The sequence below is a fragment of the Podarcis liolepis genome (genome assembly GCF_965112155.1).
Source record: "Podarcis liolepis genome assembly, chromosome: 1".
Taxonomy (NCBI): Eukaryota; Metazoa; Chordata; class Lepidosauria; order Squamata; family Lacertidae; genus Podarcis; species Podarcis liolepis.
In genome coordinates this window covers 134068604-134093025 of record NC_139554.1, presented here as the reverse complement: position 1 = coordinate 134093025, position 24422 = coordinate 134068604, and the positions used below count along the sequence as shown (strand labels likewise).

Genomic DNA, 24422 nt, shown 5'->3' with positions numbered 1-24422 from the left:
AACTCTATGAGGTGACATTTCATCTAGCAGCTTTCTGTGTCTCTTAGCTGCTATGTCAAACTAGTTCTCCTATGTAATTGCCCATTGGACTCTAATACTTAGTTACCGTACCAAGATGTCATTTTCAGAATTGTGGTCCCAACCACACCTGCGTTTAAACCACTTGGCTCCCCCAGTGAATCATGGAACTACAGTTTGTGAATAGCGCTTTGTGTTTGGTGTTCCCAGAATTCTTTGGGGGAAAGGCATGTGCTTTAAATGATTTCCCCAAATATTATGAATTCAAGGTTTGTTTACTATTACATTGTTCCTTGACATCCTTCGGCCTATTTCAGCACAGTTGCTTTCTAGAAAATATTTTCAGAGATGCACACCTATCCTCCAAGCTGTAGGTCCAGGTCAGCCAAGTATTGTCCTCATTGCTGCTTTTAGCACCTTTCCTGCTTTTTTCAGCTATTTTAAATTTAGTTGCCAGTTTTTTTTAAACATTAGTTTCTAAACTCTCCAAAAGAAATTTAGACAATTCATACATCAATTGCCCTCTTTCATGTTATTGGACTTGCCTTCATTGTGAGATATTGTAAGGAGCCTCTTTTGGCTTTTTTTTTTTAAAGGACTTTGGTTTGTAGGGCAATTGGGTACATATTAGCATATGCAAATTATATGTACATTTGTGTCATGGGCCTGTGCCTCAACTCCTTTCATTCTCTAGCAACACACCCTAATCTACTGCAAACATGGCCACTGAGGAGAAGGAATTTACTTGTAGCTCATGTGTTTTTTTAAAAAATGAGTTGATCTGTGTTCTAATTTACTAATGGCAATACTTGCTTTCCTTACAGGACAACATTGCAGAAAAGGCATGCTGTGGTGTCCCATGCAAATGTTCAGGACAGAGGGGAGACAGAGGACTGCCAGGGTCTATTGGACCAAAGGTGAGATGTTTCAGCCTCGTTGGGATTTCAGCCACTGGAAATTCAGCAACCAATTTTCTGGTTTTTGACCAGGATGCAAAGTACTACATAACTAGTTCCACACTTCCAAGGGGATTTAGATCTGGGGATATCAGCCCCATGACTAATAGCAGCATGGTTCTGAAACTGGGCGCTATCAGTGATATGGCATTGATGGAGGCAAGGTGGTTCTTCGGTTCAAAGGGGAAGAGGCCAAAATTGCACTAGAAAAATTGCCCAGACCCCTGGCACATCAAAAGTAGCTCTTTGGCTTACAGCTTTTCTTTCACAATGATCTATGTATTGCCAATGCTATTTTTCTAGAGAAAGAGGTGCCGGGACTCATCCTGAACGCCTCCCTTGTTCTCTTAGAATGGCAATGAGAGGGGCCAGAACTGAATTATGGCAAATTCTGTATATTGTACTCATGTAGCCTTGTTTGGAAAGAATCGTGCTTCCAGATAATCGGTTCAGTGCTGTCCATTAAAATTTGCCAGATTCTGAATTGAAATTTCATTTCAACTGATGTGAAATTTCATTTCAGCATTGTTACCTAGGTTGATAAAAAGTAAAGTTTCTATTTTTGGCTCAGAATTTTACCATGCTGGGGACTGTGTTCGTAGTCCCAGGGTCACATTTCTGAGCTTGGCAGTGCTTGCTGATGTATTGACACGTTGAATGTGAATAGGCAAAGACTTCTGCTATTGTTGGTCAAATTCTGAACATCTCATTGAGTTGCAATGCAAAGAATAATGAATAATTTAACACTGTTCACATTAGAGAAACAGGAATAGAACTTCAGGTGGTAGAGGTAAGCTAAATACCATCTGCTTCTGTTGTTATCTGACTTCAAGCCTCTAATGCCCTAAAAAGAAGATACCCTTGCTATTCATGAAAGATTGTAAAATTTGATATACATACAGAATTATTTACTTCTATAAATAGTAAAATAGAAACCTTCTATTTGTAGAAACCCAGAAAGATTTTGAATTGAGATTAAGGGGAGGAATACAGGATATTAGAAGAGAGAGCCCAAGTGTATGTACTGTATAGAGATGGAAATACAAACCATGTGTGTTTTGTCTTTGTGTGTTTTAAAGGGATCTTCAGGGGAAAATGGCTACAGAGGTTATCCTGGAGATGAAGGCGGACCAGTGAGTAAACTTTTTGAAATAGAAACTCTTTCATGTGCCCTGAGAAATTAGTTAGTCTCTAAGGTGCTACTGGACTATATATATATATATATATATATATATATATATATATATATATATATGTATATATATATATCAACTGAGAAATTTTGTGTATGTTGTGCCTTTGCTGCTGTTTTAACTGATTGTAGTCTAGTAATGATTTACTGTAATGGTTGAGAGTGATTTTGTGTTTGATTGTTATTTGCTGATTTTGAAGTTTTTTAATTGTAACATATTTCAAATCAATTATTTACCATATTTTTCGCCCCTTAGAACGCACCGCCCCATAGGACGCACCTAATTTTTTTTTTTTGGGGGGGGAAATAAAGAAAAAAAATTTATCCCACCCCCCCAGGCACAGGGCAGGCGCGGGGGAAGCCCGAGCTTCCCCCGACCCCAGCCCCCAGAACAGCCTGCTATCTGCAAGCCTAGGGAGCCGCGCCGGTCTCCCCAGGCTTGCGGAGAGCTGCGCAAAGCCCGGGCGCGCTCTTCAGCGCGCACCAGGCTTCGGAATGCAGGCAGCTCTGCACGACCCTCCAGAGCCCCGCATGGCTTCGTGTCGGGCTCCGGAGGGTGGCGCAGAGCTGCAGGAAGCCCTGGAGCGCAGGCAGCTCTGCGCTACCCTGCGGAGCCCCGCGCGGCTTCGTGCCGGGCTCCGGATGGTGGCGCGGAGCTGCAGGAAGCCCTGGAGCGCAGGCAGCTCTGCGCTACCCTCCAGAGCCCCGCGTGGCTTCGCGCCAGGATCCGGAGGGTGGTGCAGAGCTGCAGGAAGCCCTGGAGCGCAGGCAGCTCTGCGCTACCCTCCAGAGCCCTGCGTGGCTTCGCGCCAGGATCCGGAGGGTGGCGCAGAGCTGCAGGAAGCCCTGGAGCGCAGGCAGCTCCTCGCTACCCTGCGGAGCCCCACGCGGCTTCGCGCCGGGATCCGGATGGTGGCGCAGAGCTGCAGGAAGCCCGGGAAAGCCTGCATTCGCCCCATAGGACGCACACACATTTCCCCTTCATTTTTGGAGGGGGAAAAGTGTGTCCTATGGGGCGAAAAATACGGTAGTTGATTTGAGTTGTTTATTTTTATAGTAATCTGCTTCATTACGACTTCCTTGCGCTGGATCAGATTGTTATAGGATGTGTGATCTTTGTTCTATATTTTGTTGTTTCTGTGGCTTGTAAACTGCCTTGTGCCCAGCTATGTAAAAAGGTGGTATGCAAATAAAAAATGAAATTATAGAATGAAAAAGAAAATGAAGGGGGAAAGTGACAAAAGCGACTTTAACCTTAAGGGTGTCTGCCCTTCCCCTCATCTTATTGTCTTGTGGCTTGAAGAAAGTGGTTGCAGAAGTAAGTTACAAAGAACTAAGCAAGGGTAGTTAGTACTGTGGGCTGATCAGCACAGGCCAGATGACTGGTTTTTCTCATCTGCCGTTTAAAATGGGGGGTGGGGGGGCGGCAAATCCCATTTATATTTTTATTAAAGTATGATGGAATTTCTATGTCAGTTTTTAATGAGAGGTGTCACTAGAGATCCACCAGGTGTTAATTGCAGAAGTGCTTAAATAATCAGCTTTCTAGGTAAGATAATACCCAGTCCCATCTATGACTAAATGGACATAAGTGCAAATTGTTGAATTATTCCTTTCTTCTCACAGGGTGACCGTGGGCCTCCAGGTATAAACGGAACTCAAGGATTCCAAGGTTGTCCTGGTGAAAGAGGAACTAAGGTATTAAAAGCAACAACCACAAATAGTACAGAATAAAGCAGATGAACATCTGTCCATAGGTTTCAGCTCTGTTCACTCCAGCTGAAGATCAAGTATTGGTATTTTGCAGCAGATCCGTGAACACTCATATTTATCATGTGATAAATATTGGGTATTTTCAGCACATTGCTTCGTCTTCTTTCCCTTAAGCTCAGAAAATGAATGACAGTGATGGATGCTGCAAGTCTCATCCCACTTTCCTGGGGAGGAAGCCCCACTGAATTCAGTTGAACTTCTTCTGAACAGATATCTGTAGGATTATCCTGGGAGGCTTCACTCATATACCCACTTACCTGAGAGTAACCCCGTTGAGCCAAGTGGGATTTACCTTGGGGCAGGCACATAGAGGATTATGCTGTGAAACTCCGCTCCATAAACCAGGAATTGGTTGTGCCCTCACCTAAACCCAGACTGGCAGGGGTGGTCCCCCTTTCAGCCCAATGGTCAGCCCTCTGCAGGCCACATGTCAGGGTGGATGGGGCCAGAGGCAGCAGAAGGCAGAGCAGGGGATACAACCTTTCCGCAGTAAAACCTTTTCCGTTGCAAAACAGGTTTAGCAGAATGGAGGGAACCCAAAATGACATCAACTCAGACCCAAGTAAGCTACAGGCAAGCTTTGCACAATAGACTGCATTCCACCCTGTGCAAAGGGAAGAGGTTTCTTCACATACAAAACCACTCTCACCCACCTCTGTTCTCTGTTCAGGCAAGTGAGAGGGTCTGTCACAGTACAAGGACACCATTCAGCCAGGGAGAAGCACCTGAGGAAGGGGCAGAGCAGAGTCCCTGAGAAGCTGTGGCCTAGGGGAGGGCTGGTGCTCTCCAGAGAGTTCTGGCAGCTGGAGAAAGAGGCCCGGAGAGTCACATTTGACCTCTGTCCCTGGCACGGACCTGAAGGTCCACATTTGTGGTCTAGAATGTCTGTCTTATTCTCTAGAGCAGAGTTTCCCAAACTCGGCCCTCCAGCTGTTTAGGAACTACAATTTCCAGCACCCCTGACCACTGGTCCTGCTGGTTAGGGATGATGGGAGTTACAGTGGTCTAAACCACTGAGCCTCTTGGGCTTGCTGATCAGAAGATTGATGGTTCGAATCTGCATGGTGGGGTGAGCTCCCGTTGCTCTATCCCAGCTTCTGCCAATCTAGCAGTTCGAAAGTACACCAGTGCAAGTAGATAAATAGGTACCGCTGCAGCAGGAAGGTAAACAGCATTTCTGTGCGCTTTGGTTTCCATCATGGTGTCCCATTGCACCAGAAGCAGTTTAGTCCTGCTGTTTTAGTCCTGAAAGCTGTCTGTGGACAAATGGTGGCTCCCTCAGCCTGAAAGCAAGATGGGCGCTGCAACCCCATAGTCACCTTTGACTGGACTTAACCATCTAGGGGTCCTTTACCTTTAGCAGTCCAACAGCTGAGAAAGGCATTTATTTGAGCAGTTTTATCCTTTCAAGCTACAGCAACTCTTGCAGCTCTTCTGATTATTCTAGTTTGTGCGCTCTGGTCCCATGCTCATTAGAGGGACTGCAATCTTCATTGTGTGCTTAAGAACTTACAGAAAGGGTAGAAAATATCAAGTTCTTCTTGATGCTGCAATATCCACTGGGCTTTGTGGCTTTCTGCACAATTCATGCCCAGCCCCTCCAACACATTCCTATCAAAGTCTACTGAGACCTCAGTAGAACTCACTCTGGGGTAAATGTGCATCAGATTTAAGCCTTTAAATTTCGTTTTATTTTTTTAAGTTGGGGGCACCTTGAGCCACAACATTCTTGCATCAAGCAGTTTTTAGAGCAGGCCAACTCTTACACAAGTCAGTGGAAAGGCTGATAGAACTCAGATGATCTGCTGCTTCGAACTGTGGTGGCCCCTTGATTATCATTTGATTTATTTCTCTAATTTGGGTTTCTGAGGAACAAAGTTTTGCTTACACGAATAACCTTCCTTTTCTCGTATCTCTCTAGGGAGGTCGTGGATTTCAAGGGGAGAAGGTATGTAACCATTTAGAAATATCAGAAGGAAAAAATGTGTACCATGCATTGTCTCCCAAAAACAATGCATTTTCACCTTTGTGTAAATTTGGTGGTTTGCCCTGTAATAACTGCTTTGTTCCCGTCTGCAGGGTGAATTGGGTGAGGCTGGTCTCGATGGAATAGATGGCGAAGAAGTAAGTTGCCTGGGCAACATTTGGTCATTTAAAGGAAACTTTTCTGGTTTGGAAAATATTTGTTTTATGTAACAAGCTTTCATTAATAGATGTGAATAATGTGATTGCTTTTGCCAGGGAGACAGAGGCCACCCAGGATCTCCTGGGGACAGGGGAGGCCCCGGTAGACGGGTAAGTTTTATATTATCTATTAAAGTACTCAAAACACACTAGGGCAAATGTGAACCCAGAGCTGTTGCCGGCACCCAAACAACCAAAGCAAAATGCTTGCAACCTCAAGACCTCCGCGGGTCCAACACATCTGATTCTACATCAGAAAAGACACGCGCGGCCTAAGGCAGGGTCCTCTTGTTTGGTATTAAAGAGGCCCTGACATAGATGCAAGAATGCAGTCCATTTTCCACTTCATTAGTATTTTCTTTGTGGGAAATCAGCAATCACCAGACAACATACTTAAAGCTGCAAACGACACCCTGACTACAGAAAGCCATAGCTGTGTTGGGTGAATTTCAGCTGTGTTGTGATGTGGATATACCTTTGCAGGGTGCCAAAGGAGTCAAAGGAGAAAGAGGAGAGCGTGGCGACCGTGGATTGCGAGGAGATTCGGTAAATATGCTGAACATTTTTCAGGGGTTTTTATTTCAGACTTTAGACTGTGGCAACTGTCATGCAGCAGTTTCTCTGTGAAGCAGAAGGCTCTTGATATCCAGTGGTGTGCATCACTAAAACACGCACACAATTTTGGTCCTTCCCCATCCCTGGCATGCTGTATACAAGCAGCCCCTAATGTGTACATGGTTCCTGGGAGTGCGCCACAAGCTGCCTCAATTTATTTAGGTTTCTCTGCTGACCAAGTGGTGGCTCTCTGGAACGGGAACTTCTAGGGTACTGGATGCACCATACTGCAGCATAACATACAGATGCAGCTACCTCTTCTGAGATGACTGAAATTTGGGCTCCTAGAGCCCAACCCTCAAAGCAATCGAGGCATCAACCTTTGCTAGTTGAACCCCTTCCACTGGGCTGAGGCAGGGGAAATATATATAGCATAACAATCTGAGATCTCAAGGCATGTTAATTTTGCAGCACCTGCTTCAAAACACAAATCATGGCCTCTCAGGAAGTTACTAAAGCAAATGCTACCTCACTAATGACTTCTTCACTTTTCGCTGCTGCTGCTTCCAGGGCACACCAGGACCTGATGTCACTCAGCCAGGAGCTAAAGGCCAAAAGGGTGAACTTGGACAAACGGTAAAGCTTATTTCATTGGATTGTCACTGCAATAAAAACTGATAATTCAAACAAAATGTTGCTATATTGATTACTCTTTGCCTATAAAGCAATAAACAGAATGTGTGCTTTGTCTGTCCCAGGGAGAAGCTGGAAGAGATGGACCAGCAGGTACCCCAGGAGGACCTGGAAGAAATGTGAGTACTGTTCATTTCCCCTACTGTTTAGTTTGCTTCTGGCTAATGGTTCCTAGCGTGTAATGGAAGGAAACAGCTTTGCTACACTCCATCAACAATGCATCAGGACAGAGAACTGAGCTGTTATTTGTAATATTTTTCATACTGTCCTTCATCAAGATTTGCTTCTTGAAAACAATTTGAAGGGGGTGAAGGTTGGTGCAGCACCCCAGTGTGGGTTCTTTCTTATTTATTTATGTAGGTGCATTTAGAGCCCACCTTTCTTCCATCAGGAAGTTCAAGCTGACATTCAGTGGGGTTACCAGGTGGTCTCCTATGACTGGCTCCACACTTGCTTAGCTTCAGTAGCATCTGAATTGTGCACCTTCCAGCCAAGCTCATGCTACTATTAGAAATCAATGTGTTGGGATTATAGTATTTGGTTCCTTACAAAACCAATGAGAGGAACTAGGGGAAACAGCCAGGTGTCACAAACAGCAAAGTTCCTTCTGTTTGCGATGTTATCCATGAAGAAAGCAGCACCGTATTTCTTCAGGGATGCCTGGCCTCTCCTGGTTGCGTGAGCCATTTGCCTGCTCTCACCTGCGTGCTCTCCTGCTCCCATGGCAGTATCATCAGGGATGGATTCCCTGCATTCAGTCGCCTTCAGCTGGTTGCTGCCTGAGACAATTCAGCGAATTGTCATGCCAGCTTTGGAGCGAGGACATATTGGGAGGAACACATGGCAAACTGACACACCATCATCCAAAGATCTGGATATAACACTTTCAGTCTCAAAGGGCCCCAGATCTGAGGCTTGGCGGGTGGCCACATTACCGTGATGAAGGAGGCTTGGCCCTGCCTGTTACAGGGAATGGTTTTACCACAAGAACGCCAGCTTCATTGGGTGGGAGACATATTGCCTGGTGTTATGAAGCAGGGTATTCCTAAGGGATGTGGGTGAGGACAGTCAGTGAGAATGTGGGTCCTGTCTGGGGGGAAACCATGTCGTGGGCATCACTGGGGAAGAAACATTGAGGAAAGGACGGCCAGAAGCTGAACCAGAGGCGGTGTCGGATAAGGCTTGTTTAGCTAAAACAGCTACTTAGCCCTGCTGTGATCTTCCACATGCCTTCCCACAAAGGAAGTTCAGAATAAGTGGCCTGTTTCCTATCAGGGAACCATGAAAGAAGACTGCAAAGCAGAGGCAGTGACAAAAGTAGAACAGAGGTTGTTGCTAGAGATAGATTCACATTACTGTTTGTGGCTGTGCTTTTTATCGATTTGCAGGGAGAACAGGGCAGAAGAGGACCTCCAGGGATCAAAGTAAGTGCTAACAATCCACATGCAAAATACAATACTTCTACACCATTCTTTCTTTCCTTTTTTAAGATCCATGACTGGGAATATGGGTTGCAGGACAGGAGAAGTTATATCAGATTTGAAGAATGCAAATGAGAATTCCTGCAATTCTGATATTAAATATAAATTTGTGAGGTAACTTTGCATTTAGGATAATTTGTTTTAGAAACATTTGCCCTAGAAGCAGCTGAACCATTTATGGATTTATTTATTTTTTAGCTAATCATGTACACTGCTCATTTATACAAGGCAATTGTTATGACATTTGCAGACATGAATATGCTTCACTGGTGGCTCATGTCTGATTTTTTTTTTTGTGTGTGTGAACCTATTAGTAATAAGACCTGAAATTCAGTGAGGTTTACATTCTGACCAAATTACAGATAGGTAGCCGTGTTGGTCTGCCATAGTCAAAATAAAAAAATTCCTTCCAGTAGCACCTTAAAGACCAACTAAGTTAGTTCTTGGTATGAGCTTTCGTGTATCTGAAGATTTTTCGTGTATCTTATTTAAAGGTATCTGAAGAAGTGTGCATGCACACGAAAGCTCATACCAAGAACTAACTTAGTTGGTCTTTAAGGTGCTACTGGAAGGAATTTTTTTATTTTGATGCTGTCCAAAGGCATGCACAGCACATTTCGTTCAGGTGTGCACCCGTGGAATTTTTCTTTCTTTAAAGATGAACATTTATTGAATGCGTATTCATACTCAGTCTTAAAGAACATTATTTTTATTCATCCAACAAAACAAAAGAAACTGAAGCTTAACTAAACTTACTTTTTAAAATTGACAACTAAACTTTACTTACACAACTTAAAAATGATACACAAAATACCAAATTTATACGGTAGTATTAACCAGACGTGCAGAAATATATGGTCAATTTTCATGATCTTTATCTTTAACCAGATAATGAGCTGACCCAAATTGACCAAAACAGATCAAATTTTCTTCATCTTCCTGGCCTAGAGAAGACTCCCTCCCACCTCCCTTACTGCTACCACAGGAGCCCATCACCCCAGGGATGCTTCCTGAGACAGAAGCCATTCCAGCCTTTTTATTCTGCCTCCATCTCTCTCTGCATTCCTCATTCCCCATTCTGCCTTTGTCTCTCACCCTCCCCACGGCTTCCCTGAGAATTGTGGCAGTTGAGGGAGCTAGGTTGCTGCACTATATGCTCTCCTCCTCATCACGATTCCTGGTTTTCTGAAACATTAGGGTGTCCCTGGCTATACCTGCCACACCCCATGCACACATGTCTGTTGTCGCCACCCCCACCCCCAATTTTATCCTTGCAGCAACCCTACAAGTTGGCTCAAATGAAGCTAAGCAGTCATGACTGGTCCACAGCCACCCAGTCTGGTTCATGGAAATAAACCTTTGAGGAAAGTGAAGCTTTCCATGTAGATACTGGACAACATTTAGGAAAGTTACAGTTCATCTTTTAAATGCTAGACTCTAGCCCAGAACCCTGTTCCCAGCAGTGGTCGGTGCAGATATTTCTGAGAAGAGGCAACATGGAGGCAAGAGATGCCCAGTCCTGCTGTTTGAACGTAGAAACTCCATGGATTTGCCTAATCTACTTTAGGCATACAGACTCTCATTAAAAAGGAAGCAGAATTCACAGGGTAGGCCATGTATGCGTGGTTTGAGTAGCAAAGGCAGAGGAAAGCAGAAAAGTCTTCACACCCTGTTCAGTACCTCACCTAGGGGTAGTCAATTCCACATGTTGTGAAGAAGTTCTTATTTCTTTTTGTCTGTCCTTACTCTACAGCCCACTAGTTTCATTACACTGGCTACTCAATTACTCTTATATTTTAGGGAAACAGAGGCCCAGCAGGTACACCAGGATCTGTGGGAGAACCGGGTCCAAGAGGACCACAGGTGAGGAAAGTCTGCGACTTATTTCTGGCATTTCTGGTGACGTTCCAGGGCAGAGCCCTGCTAGTCTGTTGCACAACAGAGAACAGAAAGGAGACTTGTGGCACCTTGAAGACTAATGTGGCTTGAGCCTTTGTGGGCTGCAGCTGAAGCATTTTCCCAGGTGAGGCAGTAAACAGTGGGAGCCCAAAGGCCAGGAAATGTCACAGCTCACATATATGCCTGGTAAGGTAAATCTGTCCATTCATAACAATAGTAAGTAACTGGTGATTCTCTCTCCCCCCTGCAAAGTACCAACAGAGGATGCTGTGAACTTTATCTTTCTACATAATTTCTGGGGATGTGAATTGAAAACGTACCAACAGTGGAATTGCACAGAGACCATCATTGGATCACTAAATAGTTAATGTTGTATATTTAGCCTACTGCATGGGATACCGGTTTAATTCAGGTCCAGTGCAGACCAGAGCCGTAGCTGGGTGATCTTGCAGAACCATCCAGATTGCACCCCCCAGCCACAGACAAATTAGCTTTTCTTTCCACCTCTCCTCCAACCCTCCTCCACCTATTCAATTCCTCACGCACTTCACCTTGTAACGAATTCTTTCACAGAAAATCCATTATTTAATTTATTTTTATATTTTTTAGCCAATCCCCCCCCCCTTAGCCTTTCTCACCACTCCTTAGCTACAGCCCTGGTGCAGACCATTATATATTTACTGAAGAAATGTCTGCACGGAGCTTCTATATATTATTTTGTGGTGTCATGACATGGGAAAGTAAGTTTTTGTCATTTCCTGAGATTTATATCAGGGAAGAAATAGTGCCATGACCTCAAAAGATGAACCCAGGCCTTAAGTTACTGCTCCTTTGTGTTTCAGCAAAATTCCATTTTTTGTGTTGAATGTTTTTTACCTCAGCTATTTGCTTTTGCTTATGTACAGGGAGCGCCTGGCACCATTGGAACTCCAGGTCTTCGAGGAGAGCAAGGCCTGCCTGGTCCAAGGGTAAAATTCTTTTATTCTTCTTAGAATCGTAGAATTGGTAGATTTGGGAGGAACCCTTCAGGGTCATCTAGTCCAGCCCCCTGCAATGCGGGAATCTCAGCTCAAGCATTCATGACAGGTGGCCATCCAACCTCTGCTTAAAAGCCTCCAAGGTCACCCATTCCACTGCCAACAGTTCTTAGTGTCAGAAAGTTTTTCCTGATGTTTAGCTGGTATCTCCTTTCTTGTAACTTGAAGCCATTGGTTTGAGTCCTACCTTCCAGAGCAGGAGAAACAAGCTTTCTCCACCTTCCATGTGAAAGCCTTTCAGAGATTTGAAGATGGCTTTCCTATCTCCTCTCAGTCTCCTCTTTTCCAGGCTAAACATACCCAAGTGCTTCTTTCCGTTCCTCATAAGGTTTGGGTTCAAGACCTTTCATCATCTTGGTTGCCCTCCTCTGCACACATTCCAGCTTGTCAAGATCCTTCACAAATTGTAACTTCTTAAATGCTCCTTGTTTCTGTTAGTCTGAAAAGTTCCATTCAAAAATCCGTCCAGCAGAATTTTCCCTGTCAGGGAAAAAGGCGGAGTATAAATAAATAAATAGATACTGTAATAATAATGAAGCTGCTGTGATGTTATTGAGTAGCATTCGCAGAAATTCATTGTAGCAGTTCCTTCCACAAATTCTTCCAGTGTTGCCGAAAACTGGAATTGAAAATAAAGTTGACAAAATTACCAAATATGAGTGCAGCATTTTAAAAGTTTGAAATTTAGGTTTTAAAGGAACGGCACTTATTTGCCTGAATTCATCTGGGGATTAAATTAGTACAGAATCCGGTTCTCATGGCTGCCTTATGTCCAACAATGCTCAGGAATTCTAAGAAACCAAAAAAATCAGTTGAGTTTTAAAGTCAGTGGTTAGAAATACAGTGGTGCCCCGCAAGACGAATGCCTCGCAAGACGGAAAACTCGCTAGACGAAAGAGTTTTCCGTTTTGGAGGTGCTTCGCAAAACGAATTTCCTATGGGCTTGCTTCGCAAGACGACAATGTATTGCGAGTTCCTGCTGGTTTTTTCCCCTCCCCCCCCTTTTCTAAGCCACTAAGCCGCTTATCAGCTGATCCGATCAGCAGATAAGCCGCTAAAAGCCGCTAATAGCGCTAATCCGCTAATCCTTCAATGGGCTTGCTTCGCAAGACGAAAAAACCGCTAGACGAAGAGAATCACAGAACGGATTCTTTTCGTCTTGCAAGGCACCACTGTAGTGCAGTTTTGAAAGGTTCAGTCTACCATCTTGATTCCAAATGCTGCCCACGTATATCTGAACATAGATTAAATCCTGCCCCTTGAGCTTCCATAAGAATTTCTGTTCATGCTGTTCCTGTTGTTATGTTTGCGCTATTGCTCTGTTGCCAATCTCCAGACCTTGGTCTCCATAGGGCGGTGGAGGCCCACCGGGAGCTGCTGGGGAGCGTGGCCGGCTAGGTCCTCTTGGGAAAAAGGTAAGTGGCAAAATTACAGAGAACAGCTGGAGATGGGGGGCACTAATGTTGGTGTTAAGATGTGAATGATTTTCTAGGGTTCCTGTTATGAAGGGGAGTCAGCCCCATTCTTCTGTGACTGCATGCATTTTAACGATATCACTTTGAAAGCCTTAAATATAAGAGGCCAGCTCTAGTGACGTTGCCAGAATGTGTGAATGCCTAGTTTGAAATGTGAAGTTGCTTTGTGCTTGGAAGCAGCACTGAAGAAGCATGATTATTTCTCTCAAAGCTCTTTTGTAGCTCAAAATTAAAAATGAGATTCTGCGCATATGCAGAGTGCAAATGCTGCAATTCCTACTGAAAATGTGTCAAATGCTTTGAATGCTAATGTGTCCAGAAGGGATTTTTTATTTGTCTCAAGTTTAACTATCAACATAGACGGGGTGGGGGGAGCTTACAGAACCTGCAATAAAGCCTCTCCTTAATGTGGTTGGGTGGGCTATGAAGATAGGTGCCATTTTAAGCCAATTTAATATAGTGCAGCAAATATTAAGGGCACAATCTTAGGGTCTCTGGAAAGGAAATCCCCAGAGATTCTCATCTCTGCTGGCTGAGTATAAGGTCTGCCCACAGATGCCTCCTTGCTGCAGCTGTGGAAAACTCTCCAGTTGTTCCTCCTCTGTTGCTGATATAGCACCTGCGTTAGGAGGGGAAACTGTCAGGGCCCTCCTCCCCCCAGAATGGAGATACAGTCCCCTGGCCCTGAAGCTCACATACTTCGGGGGGGGGATTTAGGGTTACAGAAAGGAAAGAGAAATGTTGCCCCCCTTCTACCCTCCAGTGTAAGACCTGCAAGAATTTGAATTTGGTGGTTCCTCCATCTCGAGGCTTCCTTCCCTTCTCTCTTTGGGGTTGCTGTGCCCAGACGTAGGAAGAGAAAGAGAGAAATAATAATAAAGCTTTGCATTTAGATGGCACGAAACACAAGTAGTAGTAGTAGTAGTAGTAGTAGCAGTAGTAGTAGTAGTTGCTATTTCAGTATTTATACCCCGCCCATCTGGCTGGGTTTCCTCAGCCACTCTGGGCAGCTCCCAACAGAATATTAAACAGAATAAAACATCAAGCACTGAAAACTTCCCTAAACAGAGCTGCCTTCAGATGTCTTCTAAAAGTCAGATAGTTGTTTATTTCCTTGACATCTGATGGGATGGCGTTCCACAGGGTGGGTGCCACTACTGAGAAGGCCCTCTGCCTGGTTCCCTGTAACTTCGCTTCTCACAGTGAGGGACCCTCCAGAAGGCCCTCGGAGCTGGACCTCAGTGTCCGGGCTGAACGAGGAGGGTGTAGATGCTCCTTCAAATGTTGAGAGCCCTTCATTTACATTATCTTGTTGTAATGTTTACAACCCTCCTGCATGTGAGATTAGTATTGTTACCCCCATATTTCAGGCGGGAGCGCTTAAGCAGAGGAGGCAGATTTCCTAAAGTCACCTCATGAGCCTATTGCGGAAGTGATTTCAACCAGGGATTCATATCTGAGTCCCTTAAGTATTGTGTTATACTAGCTTGCATCCTAAGTTAAATTTATTATTTTTAACACAGGGCGAACCTGGCAATCCTGGTCCAAAGGGTCCCAATGGTCCCACTGGGCCCCGAGGAGAGACGGTAAGTGTGGCTCCGTGGAGGCTGGAAGCATTGCTGAACAGCATTTCCCCATTGAGAAACGAACAACCAACCCCCACAAGCTCGCTTCTGAGAGCCTGAAGGGCCTCCAGCGAGGCCAGCACTGGCAGCTCACAATCCACTTCACAGAGCCTCCGTTTCAACTCTCCCGATCCTCTCTTTCAAAGAGCCCTCTTTGAACACATTAACCTTGGCCTTCTGATACGTCCAATTTTGAGGATCACGTACAGTGGCTGAAGACGGCTCTAAGCTCCAGGATGTGTTGCGCATTCATGCTGCCTTTATGTCTTGTAGGGAGATGATGGACGAGATGGAGTTGGCAGGGCAGGAGCTAAAGGCAGAAAGGTATGTACAGTCCCAGGGCTTGCCTTTATCCGATAGATACATGAAGGGTCCCTAATCCACAAGGCACGTCTTAATGCAAGCTTTGCAGTTGAGTTTGGTGAAAGCAAAATGTGCATCAAGGAGCGCAAGGCCTCTTGCCCCTCCCAGGGTCTCTTGCCTTGTAAGGCAACCCTGCCCTTGTCCTCTTCCTGCATGTTGCACGGCCCTCCCTATCTCCCGCCCTCAGGGCAGGCATGACACCACCTCTCTCTTTCTCCAGAACCTTTCTTGACTGTGTGGCCTTTGGCTAACCCTCTTCATCCCTTTCCTTTCCCTAATGGTGTTGTTCTCGTTTAGTCGTGTCCGACTCTTTGTGACCCCATGGACCAGAGTACGCCAGGCACTCCTGTCTTCCACCGCCTCCCGCAGTTTGGTCAAACTCATGCTGGTAGCTTCGAGAACACTGTCCAACCATCTCGTCCTCTGTCATCCCCTTCTCCTTGTGCCCTCCATCTTTCCCAGCATCAGGGTCTTTTCCAGGGAGTCTTCTCTTCTCATGAGGTGGCCAAAGTACTGGAGCCTCAGTTTCACAATCTGTCCTTCCAGTGAGCACTCAGGGCTGATTTCCTTCAGAATGGATACGTTTGATCTTCTCGCAGTCCATGGGACTCTCAAGAGTCTCCTCCAACACCATAATTCAAAAGCATCCATTCTTCGGCGATCAGCCTTCTTTATGGTCCAGCTCTCACTTCCATACATCACTACTGGCAAAACCATAGCTTGAACTATACGGACCTTTGTTGGCAAGGTGATGTCTCTGCTTTTTAAGATGCTGTCTAGGCGGTCACACACAAATCTTTGGGGAGGGATCTGCCTGTTTTCACCTGTGAAACTCTGCAATGTTTCAAGTACACTGCGAGTACTCTACAAGAATACACCCTGGCGGTATTGTATGAATCATAATAAAAAAATTTCTTGATAATGTTAGTCTTCACAGCAGTTGTGCTTAATTAGCAAAAATGATTTTATAAACAGGATGACCGAGAAATAAAATGGATGATAAAAGCAAAGACTAACAAGTTCAAACCAGAGCACAATGTCCGAAGTTATCTGAAGTATGCATATACAGAACTAGACTCCAATGAAACTATTATTACTTGGAAAAGAAACCCTAGAGTCATTGTAAGCAGCACATGGCAGTGGGAAGGGGTTCCTTGGGACAATTCCACACCAGCCAATTACTTCCCATTTACAGCGTCTCAGGCATTCATGGGGGTGAGGAGCATCCAGGCAACATCAGGCTTATGTTGCATGAACCCCCCCCCCATGTTAATTTGCCCTTACAGGGGGTTGGGAACACAATTTCAAAACAGAATTGATGGAAGTGGTTTGTTTCTCTGAATGGCATGGCATGCCTGTTGGATGCCTCCTCAGGTCTGGTTTGGCACAGCTGGGAACATCTGAGCCCTTTTATTTCTGGGAACAGACAAGGGAAGGTCGCTGCCTTTGCTTCATTGAACCCACAATCTGTTTCTTATTTCCACAGGGAGAACCTGGTTTCCCAGGATATCCAGGAATAAGGGTACTTACACAAATTTTAATGATGTTCCTTATGCTAAAATGCAGTAGCTCATGAGTGACATGTGCCAGAGAGATAATGCTTTGCTCTATTTTAAACAGGGTGCGCCTGGAGATAATGGTGGCGTTGGAGATCCTGGCCCCAAAGGAAGCAGAGGTCTCAGGGTAATGTAGCTTCATGTGTTTGATAGTGGAAGATTGAACTGAGAGCCTGCTTGGTTCATGTTCTTCTACAAATCATTTTCTTTATTCCCAGTTTCATCCTGTTGCAACTACTTGCATAGTTGTATTCAGTGCCTTTTTTGGGTAAAAAAAGAAGTCCCAGTACTCATATATTCATAAAAGTGCTGTAGGTGCCAGCACAAAATCAGTCTCAGACCATCAAAATGATTAGTTCCAAGGCAAAGATCAGCTGCCACTTCCAGTTTACTAGAGAAGAGATCTGTAATAAACTCTGAGTGGGCCAACTGCAGCCAAGCATAAACACATCATAAAGTTAGACTCAAATGTGACATGCTTATGGAAGGTGCTTTCTGTTCATAGTAGTGCTGTTTTACAGCTTATGTTAGAGCATAAATCTAAATAAGTGTTCACATACTTGTGCAAAAACTTGTGCAAGCTGTATTCGAAGCTGTTACCGCACTGCAGAAACATTTGCAAGTACTACTGGCTGTTTGTTTTTCACACACTATTTATGGATCCAACACACAGGAGTCTGCATAGTGTACATGAACAAAAATGTTACTTAAACCATTTATATGCTTTTTTTGCCAACTTGTCCTCAAGGCAGCTTACAACACTTGCTTAAAATACAGATCATTTCAGCATAAGTAAGTCCAAATCATCAGGTAGTAAAAGAGCCCCTACAACAGTTAACTAGTATAAACTTCCAAATGAAATTAAATGCTCTCAAATGTTTGGGTAACTTGTTGGAGAGCGGATTTCTGTTGGACGTCCAGGCGGGCGGGGTGAGGAATTTCAGAACCCTCACGGCCTCCGCCCTCTCTCTCAGCAAGTGATGGGAGGTCAGGGCAGCCCCACGGACCAGGGCAGGGCAGAAATAATGGAGAGGGAAGGGTCTGCAGGTGGGCCAGGTAGAATCATGCTGGCTCTGTTTGCATTAATTCGAGCCTCTCCAGGTAAACAACCCACAGCAGATGCGATTAACTTAAAAGGGCAGATGTGTGGGATTTGGATCAAGCACATTTACTCTTGTTTGCTTTTTCCTGTTTAGGGAAGTGCAGGGGCACCTGGCGTACGAGGCCAAAAAGGAGAGAATGGATATCCTGGGCCAGAGGTAAGTTTGCAATACACACATTACTGGTCTGACATGTTGATTTTGCTGAAGAGTCTAGAACAGTGTTTTTCAACCACTGTTCCGCGGCACACTAGTGTGCCGCGAGATGTTGCCTGGTGTGCCGCGAGATGTTGCCTGGAGGGAGGCGGGTGAGTCGGGCGGCGAGAGGCGGGGCGGCGACGGCGAGGAGAGGCCGCCCAGCGCGGGGCTCTCGCCGTCTGCCTGCCTGGCTGCCTGCGAGCTCGGCGGGCAGCGGCTCCGTCCGCAGCGCCCGCCTTGCGGCTCTCATTCCCTGCCCCTGCCAAAGCTCACCCAGCCAAGCCGCGCTCTCCTTCCTGCCTCGCTTTGCTGCCTCCTCCCCCCCCCACCCCCAAAGCTTGGAGGTTCCCCGGCGCCGACCCGCAGGTTTGACCCCCTTCTCACACCTGTTCGCGCTCCTTGCACGGAATGGGGCGGATGGGGAGGAACGGGGCTCGCCGCTGCCTCCGCTCGCCCTCCCCCCCTCCGCCGGCGGTCCCGCGATTCTTGGCTTTTGGGCAGTTGGCACAGAAGGAAGGCAAGGGGGAGGGGAAAAAATTGAAACTTACACTTTCGTGCGTCCCTCCCGGCGTGACGCTGCGCGCTGACGTCACGGGGCTGTAATGGTGGTGTGCCTCGAGATTTTTTTCATGAAACAAGTGTGCCTTTGCCCAAAAAAGGTTGGGAAACACTGGTCTAGAATACTTTTCCATTTCTTTCTATACTGAGCTTACTGTTAAACTCACATACCATACTTCATCTCTGTTAATCTAATAGAATGATCCCGAGTTATCTTGAATAAACCTTTATTTCTTGTATTTCTTTCTTTTTATACCCCGCCTTTTCCCCTGGCGGGACTCAAGGCAGCTTACAGATAAAATTAAGAACTGCTAAAAACAGGAAAAACTGTGGAATTGTGTGTGAGAGATTAAGGAATTATAAAGAAGAAATTGTTGTTGATCTGAACATTTCTAGCTTGCTTGTATTGCTTGAAAGTCTTATTTTTATTATTTATTTTACTATTTATTAAATTTGTATACTGCCCTATACCTGAAAGTCTCAGGCTGGTTCACAGGATAAAATCACAACATAAAAACATATGTGCAAAGTTTAAAGAAAGTTCCAAGAAGAAATGATAATACAGTGAGGGAACTGGCTCTTGCCAGCTGATGTGAACATCACTCCTATGACCCGTACAACTGAATATTAATTTATACATTTTTTAGTAAAAACAATAGCTGAAGATGTTAATCAATGCTTTTCTAATCTGAAATGAGACTGGAAGATGCAAAATAATCTGAAAATTAAACACCCAAACTGTCAATTTTAAGTTATCAGTTTCAAAACTTGGACCGTTAAAGTTTGAACTCCAGTTTGAACTCCAACTCGTGTTCATTTCAGGCTTTGCTTGTGATATCTCTGGGCTTGAGTCACCCACCCTCATGCTAGCCATACTTGTGCCATTTTGATAAGCGATTATTATATAAACTATTCAACTCCTGCTTGATAATAATGAAAAAAGCGGTGAACAGCAGCAAAGAACCCCCTCTCAGTTCATTGGAATATAAGAAGAGCCCTGCTGGGTGAGACCAAAGGCCATAAATTATTTCATAGAATCATAGAATCATAGAGTTGGAAGAGACCCCAAGGGCCATCGAGTCCAACCCCCTGCCAAGCAGGAAACACCATCAGAGCACTCCTGACATATGGTTATCAAGCCTCTGCTTAAAGACCTCCAAAGAAGGAGACTCCACCACATTCCTGGGCAGCAAATTTCCTTCTCCACCAGAGGCGCCAATGTCCGCAGGAGAAGGGGGCCATCATGGGGTGCATGCCGTGACCTACACGGCATCAGGGTGTGGGTGGAGCCAAACGCAGTGGCTCCTCCTCCTCCGGGAGCTACTTTCCTGCTCCTTCCCCTCTGTTTGCCTGCTTGCCTCTTCCTCCTTGAACATTTTCCTTTGAACCAACCTCCTCCCTGAAAATATGGGGGGGGGGAGAGGCCAAAAGGGTTTGGCGCCTCAGAGATGGAAGCCCTGTTTTCCACCCTCCACCATCTTGAGTAATGAAGAGAGCTCCGGAATTATTTCCCCCTTAATTTCCCTGGTTTCTTCCCGCTCCTGTCAGGATCTAGGCTTAATTTTCCCCAAGGTAATCCTCCTGTGACATTTTGGGCCTCCTGGTCAGAACAGCCTCTGAAACAAGAGGCAGCTGTTTTACAAAAAGAGTGGAAGAATTACGCCACTCCTTGCAGTGCCAACCTTATGCCTGCAGGATTTGGGGACAGCATAGAATGTGCCAAGGACTTGATGGAGGCTTGATGTGTTTACAGCTGGAGGCCCAAGGTTGGGAAACACTAGTGTAACCCAATCAGTAGAATCATGGATAAAGCCCTCAAAATAGTGGTACTCAGATTTTTCACTAAGAAGATCTCCCGATGAAACTTTGGCTTGAATTCAAGGCACACAGTTATCTGGAAGAATGAACACAAAACACACACACACACTTTTTATATTTTTTATTAATTTTCAAATATAAAAGTGATGCAGGATTCTGCAAAGTACAATGTCAACAAATAGGATCTGATGACAATGAATTGTAATTTGCTTCCTTCCTATTCCATTCCCTGGCAAGACTCTTCTGACTCCCCCGCCCCACACCCCCTTTACCCTCCTCCCTTTACCCTCCTCAGTTGACTGAAATCTGTCAAGCTCCTATCAGACAAGCACTCTGAAACCCAAGTCTTGCAATTACAGTTGCATTTTAAAATCCTTTCTTTCAGGGACTCAAGGGTGACAGAGGAGAAGCAAGAGACGTAAGTCATCTTCTCATTCCGTAATTTTTCGTGCTGGTACCAAACTTCTTGTATTTCTTCATTTTTTTCACCGTTTGCCCTTCCTTTTCCTTTAAAGCAATGCACACTTGTACGCAACATCAAAGATAAATGCCGTAAGTCCATTTCTTTTCCCTCTAATGCTTAGTTTGCTTTGGAGGAGACGATGAAGTCATTGACTTTCTTTCTTTCTTTTTCTTTCTTTCTGTTATTCACAGCCTGCTGTTATGGTAAGTCCAGATTAGATTCCTCAGTTTCTGGCACCAGAAATGGATGCAAGCTGTGGCTTCAAAGGAACGGACTGGTTTGTAGTTGCAGAATATGTCCCTTGCTATTTTGGAAGCAAATGTGTTTGAACATATTCCTTTCTTGTTTCATGTATCCACTACCTGCAGGTCCCAGGGAATGTCCAGTTTACCCCACAGAACTGGCATTTGCTATAGACACCGCCACTGGGGGAAGTGCAGACATTTTCAACAGAACGAAGCAAGCAGTGTTGACAATTGTCAACAACCTCACAATTGCTGAAAGCAACTGTCCCAGGGGTGCCCGGGTTGCGTTAGTTACCTATAACAGTGAAGTCACCACTGAGATCCGTTTTGCTGACTCCCGGAGGAAAGGAAATCTCATCAAACAGATTCAAGAGCTCCAAATGCCACAGACATCAAAACAGCGAAGCTTAGAAACGGCCATGTCTTTTGTGGCCAGGAATACCTTCAAACGTGCCCGCAGTGGCTTCCTCATGCGGAAGGTGGCTGTTTTCTTCAGCAATGGGCCAACAAGAGCATCTCCTCAGCTTAATGATGCTGTCATGAAATTATATGATGCGGGAGTTGTGCCTGTGTTCCTTACCTCCAGAGAGGACAGAGCCCTCATAAATGCACTGCAGGTTTGCATCCCTTCAACTTTTCTTCTCCTCCAGGGGTATTGAGGTTGAATCCTGACAAGACAGAAGTACTGTTTTTGGGGGACAGGAGGCGGGCAGGTGTGGAGGACTCCCTGGTCTTGAATGGGGTAACTGTGCCCCTGAAGGACCAGGTGCGCAGCCTGGGAGTCATTTTGGACTCACAGCTGTCCATGGAGGCACAGGTCAAATCTGTGTCCAGGGTAGCTGTCTACCAGCTCCATCTGGTACGTAGGCTGAGACCCTATCTGCCTGCAGACTGCCTCGCCAGAGTGGTGCATGCTCTGGTTATCTCCCGCTTGGACTACTGCAATGCACTCTACGTGGGGCTACCTTGGAAGGTGACTCGGAAACTACAACTAATCCAGAATGTGGCAGCCAGACTGGTGACTGGGGGCGGCCGCCAAGACCATATAACACCGGTCTTGAAAGACCTACATTGGCTCCCAGTACGTTTCCGAGCACAATTCAAAGTGTTGGTGCTGACCTTTAAAGCCCTAAACGGCCTCGGTCCAGTATACCTGAAGGAGCGTCTCCACCCCCATCATACTGCCCGGACGCTGAGGTCCAGCACCGAGGGCCTTCTGGCGGTTCCCTCATTGCGAGAAGCAAAGCTACAGGGAACCAGGCAGAGGGCCTTCTCGGTAGTGGCGCCCGCCCTGTGGAACGCCCTTCCAGCAGATGTCAAAGCGATAAACAACTACCTGACATTCAGAAGACATCTTAAGGCAGCCCTGTTCAGGGAAGTTTTTAACGTGTGATATTTTACTGTATTTTTGGTTTTTATGGAAGCCGCCCAGAGTGGCTGGGGAGGCCCAGCCAGATGGGCGGGGTATAAATAATAAATTATTATTATTATTATTATTATTATTATTATTATTATTATTATTATTATTATTTTGTGGGATTAAGCCACAGCCATTCTCCCTGGACTGTGGCCATCAGGCATATTGCCCTCTTTTAAAGCCTTGCAGTTTTTTAAAAAAGAAGTGACATATGTATTAAAGCATTTATAAATATGAAAAAGAAACGGTTTTCATTTTTATGCACTGTAAAAAAGGATAATGAAACTGACTGTCTGATTTCTAGCTCTCAGCCACCATCTCCTGTGTAGTCTGAAGGCAGGTCTAAAAAGCATAAGGTGCTCAAAGTTTTCAGAAGTCAGCCGAGTCTTCTGTTTGGCCTCAGCTATTCATGGGCTGTCTACACCAATCAATGTTTGATGCCTGTTTTCTTTTTTGTCTAAACCAGATCAACAATACTGGTGGACAAGCCATCGTATTTTCTGGCAACAGGGATCAACTGAACCAAATTATTAGGAGAGTAATAACGTGCCACGTTTGTCTAGGTAAGGTTCTCGGGTTTCTTTCCTATATAATGTACTTTTCAAGGACAGTAAAGTTTGAAGCCATTACTAGGAATTTGCTTTAGCTGCACTGTACAGACAATATGATCTTCTGCAAGCTAGGCAAGGCCTCTTGTCAGGAAAGGCTTTAAACCTTTGTCCCTTGTCTGCCACAATGCAGAGCCATTCAAGAACCTGACACCTTCAAATTTGCTACTGAAGTGTAGGTACCTCTACATTGTAGGCCAGGGTCAGGGCTCCGTGCCAATGCAGAACCATCCATTGTACATTTGAGCAGCTGCTGGACCCCTAAAACCCATTCCTTGTGAGGTGCCACACCTGTTTGTCTTAGTGAGGTGCAAATATACATTATATGCTTATGAGAAGGGTCCACGGGATCTGCTTGGAAGTTGTTGTTTTCCTGGAGGTCTACCAGTTGAAGCCAGGTACAGAACCGTAGCTCAGCCAGGCAGAAACAGGCTATTAATTAAAGTAAAGGGTGCTCCTGAGAATATGGTCAGCCAAGAATTCATAGTCGGCAAAAGACCCCAAATCCACACCTGCTTTACCGCACCCCTCAAAGTGTTCTTTTCCAGCAACACAATTTAGGGAAGCGGGGCAGCGGAGCTTTTTTGTGTTGCTGTTGTTAAACAAAGTGGGAATCAGAAACCCTTCTGGATCTACTGCGAATTGAGATCTTTCAGTAGATCTCATTCTGCCCACCCCTAACATGAAAGTGTGTTTCAACTGGAAATGTCCATATCACACATTGTTTGTTGCACAATGCACTAATTTTATAGTGATTTTATTCTGAATATTATATCTAACTGAAAGAGCACTTTTTGTTTGCAAAGCCCCTTATTGTGGAAACGTGCTAAGTTGTTTTCAGGTTTATGGGCCATTAAATTGGTGCCATACAGATAAAGGTAAAAAGCCCTATCTTGCCCAAACCTCTGGAGGCAATCACAGTATATATGCCATGACTGATAAAAGGTAAAGGACCCCTGGACGGTTAAGTCCAGTCAAAGGTGACTATGGGGTTGCGGCGCCCATCTTGCTTTCAGGCCGAGGGAGCCACTGTTTCTCCACAGACAGCTTTCTGGGTTATGTGGCCAGCATGACTAAACCACTTCTGGCGCAACAGAACACTGTGACGGATGCCAGAGCGCACGGAAACGTCGTTTACCTTCCTGCCACAGTGGTACCTATTTATCTACTTGCACTGGTGTGCTTTCGAACTGCTAGGTTGGCAGGAG

At 45.2% G+C, this 24422-nt stretch overlaps 1 protein-coding gene across 16 annotated transcripts in view; it reads left to right on the top strand.

Moving 5' to 3' along the window:
- The window catches only part of COL6A3 (collagen type VI alpha 3 chain), a 113179-nt gene that overhangs the window by 61246 nt on the left and 27511 nt on the right, over positions 1-24422 (top strand). For all 16 annotated transcript variants that reach the window (XM_083471352.1, XM_083471364.1, XM_083471366.1 and 13 more), the window contains 23 exons: positions 843-935; positions 2054-2107; positions 3793-3864; positions 5861-5887; positions 6019-6063; positions 6181-6234; positions 6607-6669; positions 7249-7314; positions 7437-7490; positions 8760-8795; positions 10653-10715; positions 11657-11719; positions 13141-13203; positions 14787-14849; positions 15162-15212; positions 16738-16773; positions 16872-16934; positions 18004-18066; positions 20867-20899; positions 20997-21033; positions 21136-21147; positions 21313-21806; positions 23073-23169. In XM_083471352.1, coding sequence (XP_083327478.1) covers positions 843-935; positions 2054-2107; positions 3793-3864; positions 5861-5887; positions 6019-6063; positions 6181-6234; positions 6607-6669; positions 7249-7314; positions 7437-7490; positions 8760-8795; positions 10653-10715; positions 11657-11719; positions 13141-13203; positions 14787-14849; positions 15162-15212; positions 16738-16773; positions 16872-16934; positions 18004-18066; positions 20867-20899; positions 20997-21033; positions 21136-21147; positions 21313-21806; positions 23073-23169 — 1702 coding nt within the window. The remainder of the gene's footprint in view (positions 1-842; positions 936-2053; positions 2108-3792; positions 3865-5860; positions 5888-6018; positions 6064-6180; positions 6235-6606; positions 6670-7248; positions 7315-7436; positions 7491-8759; positions 8796-10652; positions 10716-11656; positions 11720-13140; positions 13204-14786; positions 14850-15161; positions 15213-16737; positions 16774-16871; positions 16935-18003; positions 18067-20866; positions 20900-20996; positions 21034-21135; positions 21148-21312; positions 21807-23072; positions 23170-24422) is intronic.